Source organism: Mytilus edulis, chromosome 9 (genome assembly GCF_963676685.1).
Source record: "Mytilus edulis chromosome 9, xbMytEdul2.2, whole genome shotgun sequence".
NCBI lineage: Eukaryota > Metazoa > Mollusca > Bivalvia > Mytilida > Mytilidae > Mytilus > Mytilus edulis.
In genome coordinates, this window is record NC_092352.1 from 32,883,741 (window position 1) to 32,900,275 (window position 16,535).

Sequence of the window (16,535 nt, forward strand, 5' to 3'; positions counted from 1 at the left end):
ATTTCCGGCTACTTTCACTTGGCACTTTGTATGGTTCGATATTGAGGACGATAGGCCATCATAGGGTGATTATTTTGTAAAAATGTAAAGTATTTACATAACTATCAAAAACACAATTTTCATAGAATGAAATATGAAATATTCAAGTTTCATAGAGTTATGAACATCATTATACTATAAGACGTCATAATTCTTTGTATTGGAATGCAAATATTTTAACATTTCTTTGTTAGCTCAGTTCATCATAACCTTTTTGCTAAAATATATGTCAGTATTTACACCCTAAATTTAACTCTAAGTACAGACAAACCTTTCCACCCGGAGAAGTTTTAAGGCATGGCAGGATACCCAAATTGCACCTATTTAGAAAAAATATCAGTGGATATCTTACAAGATTTCCTAGAGACTAAACAATTTGCATTTTTATGATTTGATACTATGCACGTCTTTCAACATATGTAAAGATATTTAGATATACACAAAACGTTCACAGTATTTATCAACAGATGAAGTGTTTACTGAAAAAGCAAAATGTACGGAAACGTCGCCATGCGACATCATTAAAACGTCATCTTTTTTAAATTAACAAAAACAATATGTTACAAGTATCCATTTCTTAAAAAAATAAGACTAAATATGGACTAATATCCAATTGTTCTAAATAATTGAAAAAATAAAACAAAACATTTGTTATTCGATTTTTAATGATGTAAATTTAAGCATGGATGCAATTTGGGTACTCCTCATTACGAAATCATGAATAGTTTGGAGGTCGATTCAAACCTATGACTCAATATGGATTAAAAATCAAATTGGTGTACTTTTATAATAAAGAAGGATACAGCTACAAAATAAACACAGAGTGGACATTTTTGTCTTGATCATAAAAAAACGTAGGAGAAAAAACTGTCAAAATAGGTGCAATTTGGGTACCGTCAGGTTATGCATTTTATGTTTCAGAAAATTATAACCTTTTATGGATTTTGCTATTCAGTTTTTTCATTCCTGAAAAAGGTGCAAAAATAAACTAAGTTTGGGAAAAGTTTGAGAATCTCCTCTCATATAATCAAAGTTGTATGTAGTATTGATCTAAATGGACAATAGATGGACAATAGACATTGCAAACAAGAGGTGATTTAAACTGTGTAACTGAGTTGACTGTATCGAATGAAACTTGTGTGTTTGTTTATTTTGCTATCTTCTGCAGACTGTAAAAAAAGGCACATCAAAATCCAGGTAAAAGTTTTTAATTTTCTGAAACATAGACTACTTATAACTTTTATATATCTAGGTCCTGCCATGCCTTAAAACGTTCCTAGATGCATCAGTTTGTCTGTATTCATAGTAGATTTTGTGATGTTAACGCAGCCATTTTCAATTTCTTTTGATGAACCTTTACAGTGTTCATTAAAATGTATAACAAATGGACAAACATGACTGTTGGTACACCTACAAAATTACTCTGTGCTGTGCAGTGCAGTTGGAATTTTTTTAGCTTTCGCTAGTCAATGCTAATTATTCAAAAATTAAATACATTGTGTGCTTCAGTAAGATTAAACAGATCAATTCTAAGAAAACTCATTCTGCAGTTGTTAAACATGTGTATTGATTAATTACAGAGAGCAGTATAAGCTACAAGCTATCAGAATGGACAGCATAAGAAGTTACTTAGGAATGGGAATCAAGAAGTTCATAGGATTCCAGGCTTTTGAACTGACTTATCTGGGAGTATTGGCAGTGCTACCATTCATTATAGTCCAACCATTCATAGCCAAAACAATACTGTTTGTGGCTTTTCTCATTATACTAAATGTAGTGTATCAGAAACTTACCTTCAGACGAATAAACACAGAGGAAAAATATGTCTTTATAACTGGTTGTGATACAGGTAATAATGTAATAGGAAAACAAACATGACAAAGGATATATGGGATCCATTCAATGCAGAGCAAAAGAAGATGGGTTGATAGTCTCTGGTTATTGACTTTTCAAACTTAAGTAATATCAGGTAGATTTGGACCATACTTGTATTTTAGAATTATAATAATTCTTATGGTAATATGGTATAACATACAACTAGTGCATTGAATTAAATGACAATTTTAATGATATTCACACTGAAAAGTTGGTCGTCTAATATAGACGGAACAGTACAGACTAAAGTAAAGTAAAAGTAATTATGATCAATTGCTTAATATTGTGCCTTATGAACATTAAAATTGTTACTGATAAAAAATAACATTTAAACCAAATTCAAAGGATACTATAAATTACTGTATGTATTTCTCCTCTTCATGTTAGTAAATTAAGGCGAACTCAAAAGTGGTGTCATGAAGTTATTCCAAACTTTCAGGATTTGGTTGTTATTTTGAAAGCATTGAGAAAAGAGTTTTTATCTTGTTTTTTTGGTAACTTTATCTTAAAAGGTTTTGGGAATGCTGTGGCTCGTCGTTTATCAGGAGAAGGATTGTCTGTGTTTGCTGGGTGTTATAATCCAGATGGTAAAGGAGCCAGTCAACTTAGATCAGAGTACAGTAGTATACAGATAATAAAACTTGATATAACAGATGATAATTCTGTTGACCAGGCTTTTGCTGAGATAGAGAAGAAAGTCAAAGATAAAGGTATTTACATGTATATATATATGACAAATTGATATCAGCATCATAAGCAGAAACAGGAAGACACAATGCCACAAAATATTTGAACAGAATTTCAATGATGAAGTTAAAGTTAGAACTGTTTTTGGTCTGTCAAACTTTAACTACATGTAGCAAATTGATGTTCATTCCTTAGAAATTTCGGGTGCAATGATAAATGATACTCTTAGTATCAGTCTTTTATTTAAGCCAAATTAAATAATTAATAGACAACTCCTAATTGTTAAGCTGCATAAATAACAGAAAAGGAAAATGATGGGTTTGAAATGTTACATGTACATGTGTGTTTTGTTGAATACCTGTAAGTGGATTAATTCTTCCTCAATGAATTACTATGCATTTGTATCTGTGATAAAATGAGGTAAATTTTTAACCAATTTATGACAACTATATCCCTGTTGTAAAATATTATCTTGTTACTAATGGAACTTATATACTTTCATTGTTTTCTTTATAGATGTCATTGCAAATTTTCATATAAAACTACAAACTCTAACTTTATCTTTTACTACCAGGTTGTATATATTTTTGTTGAGCCTTCGACTTATGTCGAAAAAGTGAGATATAGCTTTCCTACATTCTGTTGGTGTCGGCGGTGGCGGCGTTCACAAATATTCACTCTGTGGTTAAAGATTCCTGTTTTTCCGTATTTTACTTATAAATGGACTTAATTTTTCTGCAAGGAAACATTACTTTCACTCTGTGGTTAAAGTTTTTTAAGTTTTAATAACCTCCTTAAACTGGCCTGGATTTCTACCAAACTTGGACAGAAGCTTGTTTATGATCTTAAGATAGTATCCAGAAGTAAATTTTGTAAAAAAAAATCCTGTTTTTCCGTATTTTACTTTAAATGGACTTAGTTTTTCTGCCAGGAAACATTACATTCACTCTGTCATTAAAGTTTTTAAAATTTTAATAACTTTCTTAAACTAGCCGCTAATATCAGTGAAAATACACCTACTTCATGTAATTGTAGTAATTCCACATACATTTATGGACCCATTTCCCATGTTATAACAGGAGATCTTAATATCGTTCAAGACTGAGAGTTAAAATCATTCCTCAGTAAAGGACCTAAATATCGTCCCCCGTCAGTTATTAATTGGAATGAATTTCGTAATATCATCCACGACTCACTCCGTACTTACTGTTTGAAATGGATAAAACGGGAAAAAGCTGACAAAAAATCTTTGGACTCTTTCTTTAATTCAGTAATGAACATAGTTGATATACATATTCAACATTTTAAAGAACATTTTATTATTAACAATAACCACAATAAACCTAATTCTCGTATCAAACATAAACTAAAAGAACTAGCCAAGGAATTTGTTTTTTTCCCGGCCGATAAAGCTGCTAATAATATTGTTATTGTTTGACGTAAATTTTACATTGAGGTTCTGAAAAAAGAAATTACCAATTCACCAACATTCCAACTGACTCCATTTTCAGAAATCGACATCTGTAACAAACATAAACTTTTAGCTACCCCTTTACAAGCAGAACTGAATACAATGAAAGTCCCTACTATGTATTGGCTTCCGAAGCTACACAAAACACCTTACAAATATAGATTTATTTCGTCTTCAAGCCATTGTTCCACTACTAAATTGTCTATTCTTCTTACCAGTACACTTGGTACAATCAAAAACCTGATAATAAATTGTTCAAATAAGGCCTTCGAAAATAGTGGAATTAATTACTTTTGGAGTGTCAAGAACTCGTTGGAAGTACTTGATAAATTGCATGCTTATATTGGTGATTTTGAATCTGTTCAAAGTTTTGATTTTTCTACCCTGTATACCACATTGCCTCACATTCTCATTAAGAAAAAATTCACCCACCTAATTAAATGGGCATTTAAAAAGTCAGAATGTGAATATATATGTTCAAACTCTTTTAGGTCATTTTTTAGTAGCAATAAACAAAAAAACTATGTCAATTGGACATGCTTTGATACTATATATGCCCTTGAATTTTTACTAGATAACATTTTTGTTCGCTTTGAAGATTCTATATATCGTATGGTTATTGGAATTCCAATGGGGACTAACTGTGCACCACTTATTGTGGACCTGTTTTTGTATTGCTATGAGTTACAATTTATGACAAAAATCAGCAAAGACCCATCGAAACAACATCTCATAAACAAATTTAATAATACTTTTAGATATGTGGATGACATTTTGGCTCTCAATAATGACGACTTCAGTATGTATACTAAAAAAATTTATCCTGTTGAACTTACTTTAAATAAAGCTAATACTAACAATGACCACTGCCCTTTTCTCGATCTTGATATCTATATCACTAACGGAAAGCTGAATACTAAAATTTATGATAAAAGAGATGATTTTTCATTTCCTATCGTTAATTATCCATTTTTAGATGGTGACGTTCCATTGTCACCATCTTACGGTGTTTATATATCTCAACTTGTACGATTCGCTCGTGTATGTAACAATGTTTTAGATTTTAACGAGAGAAATTTATGTATTACTGAAAAATTATTACACCAGGGTTTTCGATATCACAAACTAGTCAAAACATTTACTAAATTTTATCATCGGTATAAGGACATCATTCGTAAATATAGCTCAACATGCAGACTTCTTATAAGTTCAGGTATTTCACATCCAATTTTTTATGGAACTATTCTTTATAAAGCACAAAAATGTCAGTATTCACCTCAGAAACTAACAAAACCTTTAAATAGACTTATCAAGAAGGGATATAGTTACGATACTGTTGTCAGGTCACTAAAGATTGCTTATTTTGGCGTTAATATTGATTCACATATAGGGTCTTTGCATCGGAACTAAACACATTTATTAAAAAACCAGTTGTTGGCATGACACGGGTTATGTTCTTCTCATATATGTTATGATGGTATGATACTAAACCCCTAACAGGAAGGATTGTGCCTGATATTCATAAGATGAAATCATAACCTTTCAATCAGTTTAATTGAAGTCTGGAGCTGGCATGTCAGTTAACTGCTAGTAGTCTGTTGTTATTTATGTATTATTGTCATTTTGTTTATTTTCTTTGGTTACATCTTCTGACATCAGACTCGGACTTCTCTTGAATTGAATTTTAAATGTGCGTATTGTTATGCATTTACTTTTCTACATTGGCTAGAGGTATAGGGGGAGGGTTGAGATCTCATAAACATGTTTAACCCCACCGCATTTTTGCGCCTGTCCCAAGTCAGGAGCCTCTGGCCTTTGTTAGTCTTGTATTTTTTTTAATTTTAGTTTCTTGTGTACAATTTGGAAATTAGTATGGCGTTCATTATCACTGAACGAGTATATATTTGTTTAGGGGCCAGCTGAAGGACGCCTCTGGGTGTGGGAATGTCTCGCTACATTGAAGACCTGTTGGTGACCTTCTGCTGTTGTTTTTTCAATGGTCGGGTTGTTGTCTCTTTGACACATTCCCCATTTCCATTCTCAATTTTATTGATTTGTACCAAACTTGGACAGAAGCTTGTTTGTGATCAAAAGCTAGGATCTACAAGGAAATTTCCTTAAAATTTTGTACCTGTTTTCATATTTTATTTAAGAATGGACTTAGTTTTTCTTCCAGTTATCATTACATACAGTCTGCAGTTAAAGTTTTTAAAACATTTATTAGATTCATAAACTATCCTGGATTTTTACCAAACTTGGACAGAAGCTTCTTTCAATGTAAAGATAGTATCTAGGGGATTATTTTATTAATTTTTTCCTCATTTTTGTTGAGCCTGCGATTAAAAGCAAAAGTAGGCAAGACACTGGGTTTCGTGGAACCCTTACAAATTTTTCTACAATTTGTTGTATATTATAGTGCAATCTTTTGTATTGTATATAGACTGATGTATATTTTGAGGATTCTGCATTTTAACAGGATTATGGGCCTTGATAAACAATGCTGCTGTGTATGGTGTTGGAGATGTAGAGTTCTCTCCTCTAGATGAATATAGACGCCTTGTAGAAGTTAATTTATTTGGTCTAGTCAGAGTTACAAAGAAATTTATACCATTAATTAGAAAATCCAAAGGTAATATACAAATATATAATGATATATTTTTTTTATAATATAGAGGTATATAATGTATGAATAGAAGGGAGATAATAATAGTGAGTATAGACGATGAGACATCAACCCAACAACACAAATATGTTTGTTTGCTATCAATATAGTATGACAGGTTAGATTTATTCTAATATGGATATACAACAGTTTGGTTAGATTAATCTAGCTTCATGAATACTACTTTAAAGTTTATTAATAGAAATAACCCAATAATACATGTTTGTTATCTTTAAAATCTGTCATTAGACTTTTTTAACTTTATTATTTTCTTGTCTTGTAAAGCAAGACAAATAATACTTTAAATCTCAGAAGAATTGTCATTACCAGAGACATACTATTTTTATTATGAGGGTGGTAAAGGGTTATTTTCGTGCAACGTGTTTTGCCATTTTTATTTCATGTGCAGCCGTGAAAAAGGTTCGTTTTTCACCATGTTTCGTGAAATCGGTAAAAAGATCAATGTGTAAGAAATTTTTAATTGTTCGTTCATCGTGAAATGGCAATTTTATTTCGCGTTCTTCCGTGCAGATACTCCCCCCTTTACGCCCCTCTGTTATATGTCTCTGTCATTACAGAATGACATTTCTTAATTCAATTCAGTGTTTTAAATTTAAAGGGAACCAGCATATAAGCTTGTCTATAGAGACATATGACAACACTACATTAAAACCGGAATGGTATAAAATGGATATATGAATTGTTTATACATGTATACATCTTTTATGTTTTTAAAGGTAGAATAGTAAATGTAACCAGTAATAAAGGAAGAATAGGTATACCCAGTAATTCAGCATTCTGTATGACCAAATATGGACAAGAAGGATTTACAGACGCACTCAGAATGGAGATGAAGAAATTTGGTGTGAAAGTGATAACTGTAGAACCTGGTAATTTTACTGGATCCACTGCCATGTTAAGCAAAAATAAGGTTTGTACATTGCTCAATGAAGGAAAATTTTGTATATCAAATTTATCTGAATTAAATTGAAATTCAAAGGCAAATCCTCTATTATGTAGAATTGAACATTTTCAATTTTGCATCCATGTTTCAGTATAACTTGTAATTACTTTATCCTGTATTCTAATCTATTTTAATTTATTCTGTTCTAGAAAAGTAGGGGACCATAATGCTTTCTGATCTGTTGGACTGTCCCTTACCAGATTAAAGTTTTAAGTAATGTTATTTTACCATGAAGTAGTGGTCACATCAATATGAAAATGAGTACATATGTTCATTATGTTGTAAACTTTTTATGAAATATGCTAAACTATGTATATGGTCCTGATTCACAATTCACTGAATTTGGCATTGAAATAGTGTGAACAGTGCATCATATTCTTGTTTTACTTTATGCTATGAAATAGCAACTTTCATGCAAGTACAAAAAACAGGCCTGCAATAATGCCTTCTAGAAAGAACACAAAATATGTATAAAAAAGCAGGTATATGACTTTAAGCATATTTTGGATATTTTGGATAGATATAGTCCTTCTCTTTAGTATGTATTTATTTACATATGAGAACAAGATTTACAATACAAAATTTGTTTTCTTCATTTTTCTTGTAGTTAGAAATTCCTTATTCCTTGCTAAGAAAAGAGATATATTGTAGGGGTTTCCATATTACAGCATATTACAGTATTATAAACTTTAGGATAATTGAATTTATTGTCAAAATGTGAAAAAGTCACTTTATAATCATGTAATATTTTTGAATTACAGCTACCAACCTATGAGACTGAATTAGAAAAGATGTGGCAGAGTAGTCCACAAGAGGTGAAACAGACGTATGGTAGAACATATGTTGACGGAATGATCAAATCCATAGCAGACTATTCATCCAAGTCCAGTAACTCTATAGCAGCAGTTGTCGATACTATAGAAATGTCAGTTATATCTCAAAACCCAAAACAGCGATACCTTGTTGATGGAAGTAGTAGCCTTGTAGATCAAGACAATGTAAGTCAGATATTATTATACATTATATAATAATGAAGATGTGGTATGATTGCCAATGCTAAATGACCTCCACAAGAGACCACATGATACAAAAACTATCAGCTATAGGTCATCGGACAACCTTTAACACTGAGCAAAGCCCATACTGCATAGTCAGCTATAAAAGGAATGGAAATCACAAATGTGAAACAATTCAAATCAGAAAACTAACGGTCTAATTAATGTGAAAAATAAATGGGGAATGGGTCCATATGGACACAGATGATGGATGATGCCCCCACTAGCATATAAGGTTATAAGGGGACATAACTCAAGAACTGTAAAATTGAAGCTGCCAAAATTTGAACTTAAACTGAGTTTAGTGGTATTAAACATTATATATACATTTCATTAAATTTAGTTGTCAGAGACAAACTAAAGTTAAGAGAACAGAAACGAAAAAATTCAGCATTTGGTAGTAAAATTGAATCTATAATTACTGACAAAGGAAGATAACTTCAATTTAATTATTTTTTTTACTTGATTGATAGTTTTGAAATTTTTCAGCAATTTTTCCTCTAGAAGAGTAAAAGTGATGGTTCCAAAATTCGAACTTGATCTGTATGTTGCAGTAATAAGCATTGTGTATAAGTTTCATAACATTTGGTTGAGGCAAACTTAAGTTAGAGAAGGAAAACAAAAAATATAGCAATTTTTATATGACTGCAAAAATTGAAAATTTTTTGATGGTATATTGGTATTACGTTGGCATCGTCATTGTCGTCATTGTCGTCGTCATCCGAAGACATTTGGTTTTCGCACTCTAACTTTAGTAAAAGTAAATAGATTTCTATGAAATTTAAACTCAAGTTTTTTTACCATAAAAGGAAGGTTGTGATTGATTTTGGGTGTTTTGATCCCAACAGTTTAAGAATTAGGGGCCAAAAAGGGCCCAAATAAGCATTTTTCTTGGTTTTCGCACAATAACTTTAGTATAAGTAAACAGAAATCTATGAAATTTTAACACAAGGTTTATGACCACAAAAGGAAGGTTTTTATTGATTTTGTGAGTTTTGGTCCCAACGAATTATAGGGGTCAAAAGTATCCAAAATTAAACTTTGTTTGATTTTATCAAAAAATGAATTATTGGGGTTCTTTGATATGCCAAATCTAACCGTGAATTCAGATTCTTAATTTTTGGTCCTGTTTTCAAATTGGTCTACATAAGGTCCATAGGGTCCAAATTTAAACTTAGCTTGATTTTAACAAAAATTGAATTCTTGTGGTTCTTTGATATACTGAATCTAAACATGTACTGAGATTTTTTATTATGGGTCCAGTTTTCAAGTTGGTCCAAAGTGGGGTCCAAAATTATTATATTAAGTATTGTGCAATAGCAAGAAATTTTCAATTGCACAGTATTATGCATTAGCAAGAAATCTTCAATTGCACATTTTTGTGCAATAGCAAGAAATTTTCAATTGCACAGTATTGCACAATAGCAAGAAATCTTCAATTGCACAATATTGTGCAATAGCAAGAAATCTTCAATTGCACAGTATTGCGCAATAGCAAGAAATATCTAATTGCACAATATTGTGCAATAGCAAGAAATTTTCTTTGAAAATTGGAGTTATCTTTCTTTGTCCAGAATAGTAGTTGAATCAACTTAATTCATTGTTTTATACAATATACAATGTATATTCACTTTTACTACCAACTAATAAATTAGTCTTTTGCCATTCAGTGATTACAAGCACTTTTTTTACATTTTAATATTTTATGATGTATTTAAATGAGTAGTTATTGTTGCAAACTCCATTAGAAATTTGAATTGAGATCAGTTTTGGAATAAGGGAAAGGGGGATGTGAAAAAAAAATTGGGGGCAATGTTCAAATTTTCTCATTTCAGATTTCATAAATAAATAGAAAATTTCTTCAAACATTTTTTTGAGAGGCAGGGGTGTGGAAATGCTATGCCCCACTCGCCTGACTTGTACATTTTAACACCCGGACAAGTAATTCTTTTTGTCTTGGTTGCCCGTGGACAAGTAAAATAATATACAAGACAAAGTTCAAATTCAGCAAAAATATAGGATTAATTTCAAAACGTATAAAGATGTTTAATTTATGTAAAAGAAACCAATAATCAGCGAGTAAAAACATATATTTAAGTATAAACATCAATGTTCATGATGATAAATATTACATAACTCCAGAAATAGATTGACTACCAAAATGAGTAAAAATAAGTATGCAAACCTGAGACGCGTAATATTGCATTGGCTTTGTCCTGACCCGGGATCGTCCATTATGTTTTATCCACTATTCACTGGAAGTGCCATTTCTTAAGATTTTGAATCGAGATTCAGATTGATGAATACTTTTAAAATAAAACATCAGGCAATCAGGACAAAAAGAATGATGAGTCAAGTCGAAAGCATGAAACGCAAACAGAGATGGTCAAGGTGTACATAAAAAAAATATGGAACCAAGAATATCAGACATTGTGAATATCAGATTACCCCTTGGAAAGAAATTCAGATAATAAGTTTTGTTTTTGTCTTATTTATAGACCAAAGGCAACCTTATGTGTTGTCTAAGTGGTAAATAGAAGTGTTCAACTACCAAGAAAAAACCAAGTGTGTCAGTAGATAGAAATAATTAGTTAATCTATTATTTAGTTTCCATTCCTTCACTCACTGTCCTCTAAATTTAGTATATGTAGTGTAACTACTGGCTACAATTTTTAGCTCACCTGGCCCGAAGGGCCAAGTGAGCTTTTCTCATCACTTGGCGTCCGTCGTCCGTCGTCGTCCGTCGTCGTCCGTCGTCGTCCGTCGTCGTCTGTCGTCGTCGTCCGTCGTCGTTAACTTTTACAAAAATCTTCTCCTCTGAAACTACTGGGCCAAATCAAACCAAACTTGGCCATAATCATCATTGGGGTATCTAGTTTAAAAAATGTGTGGCGTGACCCGGTCAACCAACCAAGATGGCCGCCACGGCTAAAAATAGAACATAGGGGTAAAATGCAGTTTTTGGCTTATAACTCAAAAACCAAAGCATTTAGAGCAAATCTCTCTGGGTAAAAATGTTTATCAGGTCAAGATCTATCTGCCCTGAAATTTTCAGATGAATCGGTCAATCGGTTGTTGGGTTGCTGCCCCTGAATTGGTAATTTTGAAGAAATTTTGCTGTTTTTGGTTATTATCTTGAATATTATTATAGTTAGAGATAAACTGTAAACAGCAATAATGTTCAGCAAAGTAAGATCTACAAATAAGTCAACATGACCAAAATGGTCAGTTGACCTGTTTAGGAGTTATTGCCCTTTATAGTCAATTTTTAACCATTTTTGGTTAATTAAAGTAATCTTTTACAAAAATCTTCTCCTCTGAAACTACTTGACCAAATTAATCCAAACTTGGCCACAATCATCTTTGGGGTATCTAGTTTAAAAAATGTGTGGCGTGACCTGGTCAACCAACCAAGATGGCCGCCACGGCTAAAAATAGAACAAAGGGGTAAAATGCAGTTTTTGGCTTATAACTCAAAAACCAAAGCATTTTGAGGAAATCTGACATGGGATAAGAATGTTTATCAGGTCAAGATCTATCTGCCCTAAAATTTTCAGATGAATCGGTCAATCGGTTGTTGGGTTGCTGCCCCTGAATTGGTAATTTTGAGGAAATTTTGCTGTTTTTGGTTATTATCTTGAATATTATTATAGATAGAGATAAACTGTAAACAGCAATAATGTTCAGCAAAGTAAGATCTACAAATAAGTCAACATGACCAAAATGGTCAGTTGACCCGTTTAGGAGTTATTGCCCTTTATAGTCAATTTTTAACCATTTTTCGTAAATTAAAGTAATCTTTTACAAAAAGCTTCTCCTCTGAAACTACTTGGCCAAATTAATCCAAACTTGGCCACAATCATCTTTGGGGTATCTAGTTTAAAAAATGTGTGGCGTGACCTGGTCAACCAACCAAGATGGCCGCACCGCTAAAAATAGAACATAGGGGTAAAATGCAGTTTTTGGCTTATAACTCAAAAACCAAAGCATTTTGAGGAAATCTGACAGGGGATAAAAATGTTTATCAGGTCAAGAACTATCTGCCCTGAAATTTTCAGATGAATCGGTCAATCGGTTGTTGGGTTGCTGCCCCTGAATTGGTAATTTTGAAGAAATTTTGCTGTTTTTGGTTATTATCTTGAATATTATTATAGTTAGAGATAAACTGTAAATAGCAATAATGTTCAGCAAAGTAAGATCTACAAATAAGTCAACATGACCTAAATGGTCAATTGACCCCTTAAGGAGTTATTGCCCTTTATAGTCAATTTTTAACAATTTTCATTAATTTGGTAAATTTATGTAAATTTTTACCAAATATAGTTCTCTGTTACTAATTGGCAAAGTTCATGATAGATATAATTGTAAGAAGCAAAATTGTTCAGTAAAGTAAGAACTTCAAACACATCACCATCACCAAAATACAATTTTGTCATGAATCCATTTGTGTCCTTTGTTTAATATGCACATAGACCAAGGTGAGCGACACAGGCTCTTTAGAGCCTCTAGTTATTAAAAAAACAATGCTGCAAACTTGTCCTTTACATGTCATTTCATTTAGTTGGTTTGCTTTTGAGTTTTTGTCCATATGATGTTATAAACCCATTTCCAACATTCCTAAATTTTTACACATATAAATCAATTGATTTCACTGATTTGTTTGGGATTCAAAACAGTGCTAAGAATCATATATTTATTTAGCTAACAATAAAATACTACAATATTTATTGGGACCATCAGGGCAAGTAACTTTTTTCCGGACAAGTAAAATTTACAGTTTTACTTGCCCAGGGACAAGTGCTCACAACAAATATTTCCACACCCCTTAGAGGATTAATATTCAAAAGCATAGTGAATAGCCTAAAGGCAAAACAAAAATTTTAAGTTCATTAGACTACATTCATTCTGTGTCAGAAACCTATGCTGTGTCAACTATTTAATCACAATCCAAATTTAGAGCTGAATCCAGCTTGAATGTTGTGTCCATACTTGCCCCAACTGTTCAGGGTTCAATCTCTGCGGTCGTATAAAGCTGCACCCTGTGGAGCATATGGATCCATTTGTAAAGGGGCATAACTCTAAAACGGTAATAGTGACCGCACCAAAATTCAAACCTGATCTGTATTTAGTGGTAATAAGCTAGCATTATGTATAAGTTTCATAACATTTGTTGGAGCCTTGAGGCAAACTAAAGTTAGAGAACAGAAACCAACTTTCGTACGTATATCACATACAGACGGACAAGGGTAAAACTTAATGCCCCCTGAATGCCCTCTACAGCAGGGGCATAACCTATGAACAAAAAAAAACAAATATATGTAACACAGCAAAATATGAGTTAATTTATCTAAAATATAAGTATAAAGCACAATACATAATACAACACAAATAATGCAGGTTTATTGGCCAAAGAAAATTGGATACATAAAGCAACACCAAATTAATAGGAATCCCCATTGTTCATCTGTTCATATGATTGTACTTTTTGCTTAAAACTATATACTGCTTGTTTTAATTTGAATTACTTTCATACTTCTAGACATCACATTGACTTTGAAATGAAGAACAACATTAAAAGTGCTGATCCTTTGCTTTCCATTACATCAAGTTGCACATGTATTTTAATTTTATCTTAAATTCATGACATATTTCTACAAACAGAACAAAGTCAATCAGTAGAAAAAATATTTTTTGTCTCACCTACATTAAAATTTTCAAAAAGTAGGTACATAGATGTCATATGACATATTCCTTTCATGGCCTAAACAAATTTTAATAGATTTTAAACTATAGGTCAGTTCACATTTTGTAGCAGTTAAGTTGTGTTTCTCTGTAATCCATTTCTACTAACACTAATAATTTGTTGCAAATGTGAATTTCAAAAGATATAGGATATATAATGACACACCACAATAAAAAAGAAACAATGAAACCGTTACTGTGCCTAACCGATCAGCTTTGGGGTATTATAATACCTACAGTGTTACCTGGATAAAAAATTGTCAACACAATTTGTCCATTTAAACTGTACAATAGGTTTTGTGAGAGATTATCAATAGGTGGTCATTTAACTACCTGAAAAAAAAATTTAGGGCAAAAAACAACCAGGTAAAATCTACAGGTAGTTAAATGACCACCTATTGATAATCTCTCACAAAACCTATTGTGCAGTTTAAATGGACAAATTGTGTTGACAATTTTTTATCCAGGTAACACTAGGTATTATAATACCCCAAAGGTGATCGGTTAGGCACAGTAAACCAATCAAGAATTTATGTTGGACAAGTCTCTACTATTACCCTGGTAGTGATTTCCCAACTTAGAAGAAATAGAAAATAAACTTAAACATTATTCCTCGGCTTATCCTTCATGATGGCAATAATTCAAAACTATTTGTGAATTTTTCTTAATTGATATGCCAGCTCTTGTCATAGTTTGTTATTTTTGATTTACAAAATTGTTGTTTGATTGCCATAGCTTTCTATGTTACTAATTGGTTATTGTGCTTTTTATACTTTCTTAATATAATTTTTGTATATATACTTTCAGCTTTTGATTCGACTTGGAAATGTTTTACCAGAACGTGTCATAGATTTCATTGTGGATAGAGCTTACAGTTCGGATAAGTTACTTCCAAAAGAAAAATCTGCCTAGTAACAGTCATTAGTGTAAAGGACAATCTGTCTCCTAAGAAAAATGCCATGGACTTTATTATTCATTTGCCACAATGATGAAGGCCAATTTGCCACTTAGATCAAACTTGTCAATAGTCATATTATAAAAATTTTCAATAATTATATTTTAAAGTTTTTCCTAATTTGTGTTTCATAGTGATTTGTACATTTTGTAATTGTATTTATTTATTAAAAATTTTCTACTAATGCCTGAATGTCTTCTTCTTTACAAAATTTTTCAAAGTTTTTACAATTTTGTGAAGATATTTGTACAAATAAAAATAAAATCATAACATTGAAAATACTTTATATTCACCTACACAAATGGCAAACACAAAAACTAAAGGTTTGGATATTTTCCCATCACAATAGGGAGAAATATTCATTGCTATGAAAGAGTAAAATTATATTGCTTATTAACTGCTAGTTATGAGAGTTAGTGAGGGTAAACACATTAAAAAAAACACTAGTAATTTTTGGGGGCCTTTATGCTGTTCTGTGTGAGCCAAGACTCCCTGTTGAAGGTCGTACTTTGTGACCTATACCACATCTTCTTTTATCTATGTCTGTTATTTATAATTACACATACATTGCTGATGGCTATGAATTAAATAATGATGATGGTTGTACAAGAAAATTCTGTAATCAAATTTCTTTGCTGAGCAGTTTGTGACAGTGCTGGTGTTCTTCCTAGGTTTTCTTTGTAGTGGACTCAAGCTTGAGATTCGCAAAAAACTACCATATGTTTATGGATTTTGAAAAATTAAGTCTGTGCAGACTATTCATGCCAAGTATTTCTTTATTTAGAAACTAAACTAAATTCTGCACCATTTTTAGAAATGACAATTCATTTATAACAAAGAGTAATATGAGAAAAGAATGGTGATATTACCCCTATAAACAGTGTTCAATTGATGTTATTTGAGTTGAGAGTTATTTCTTTTTGCCACCAACATACAAAAATTCATTCATAAATCACCTAACTTCAACTTGTTTTTACATCGAAAAAATAGTGTTGGTGAACATTCTTCCCTTTGTTTAAGCTGTGTTTATTTCATCACTTAGATCTAGTAAGAATTGTGTGATTTGGTTAGACAAATAATAAACT

The 16,535-nt window shown here is 31.7% G+C and overlaps 1 protein-coding gene across 2 annotated transcripts; it reads left to right on the forward strand.

Annotated features, from left to right (window-relative positions):
• The first annotated feature begins 2 nt into the window (after positions 1-2).
• Positions 3-15,638, forward strand: LOC139488152 (short-chain dehydrogenase/reductase family 9C member 7-like). 2 transcript variants are annotated; one of them, XM_071273570.1, is made up of 7 exons: positions 3-65; positions 1,620-1,888; positions 2,427-2,624; positions 6,549-6,701; positions 7,472-7,665; positions 8,460-8,696; positions 15,303-15,638. In XM_071273570.1, the coding sequence occupies exons 2-7, from the start codon at positions 1,648-1,650 to the stop codon at positions 15,405-15,407; spliced, it is 1,128 nt and encodes a 375-aa protein (XP_071129671.1). In that variant the 5' UTR covers positions 3-65; positions 1,620-1,647; the 3' UTR covers positions 15,408-15,638. The 2 variants fall into 2 exon arrangements, with proteins under 2 accessions (XP_071129671.1, XP_071129670.1); XM_071273569.1 differs by having other exon boundaries at positions 7-84.
• Positions 15,639-16,535: the final 897 nt, after the last annotated feature.

Bases quoted from the DNA above. Each gene is read 5' to 3' on its own strand.
- LOC139488152 (XM_071273570.1), top strand. From the start codon at position 1,648: ATGGACAGCATAAGAAGTTACTTAGGAATGGGAATCAAGAAGTTCATA. The intron at 1,889-2,426 runs GTAATAATGTAA...TTATCTTAAAAG, and splicing joins TATAACTGGTTGTGATACAG to GTTTTGGGAATGCTGTGGCT. The intron at 2,625-6,548 runs GTATTTACATGT...GCATTTTAACAG, and splicing joins GAAGAAAGTCAAAGATAAAG to GATTATGGGCCTTGATAAAC.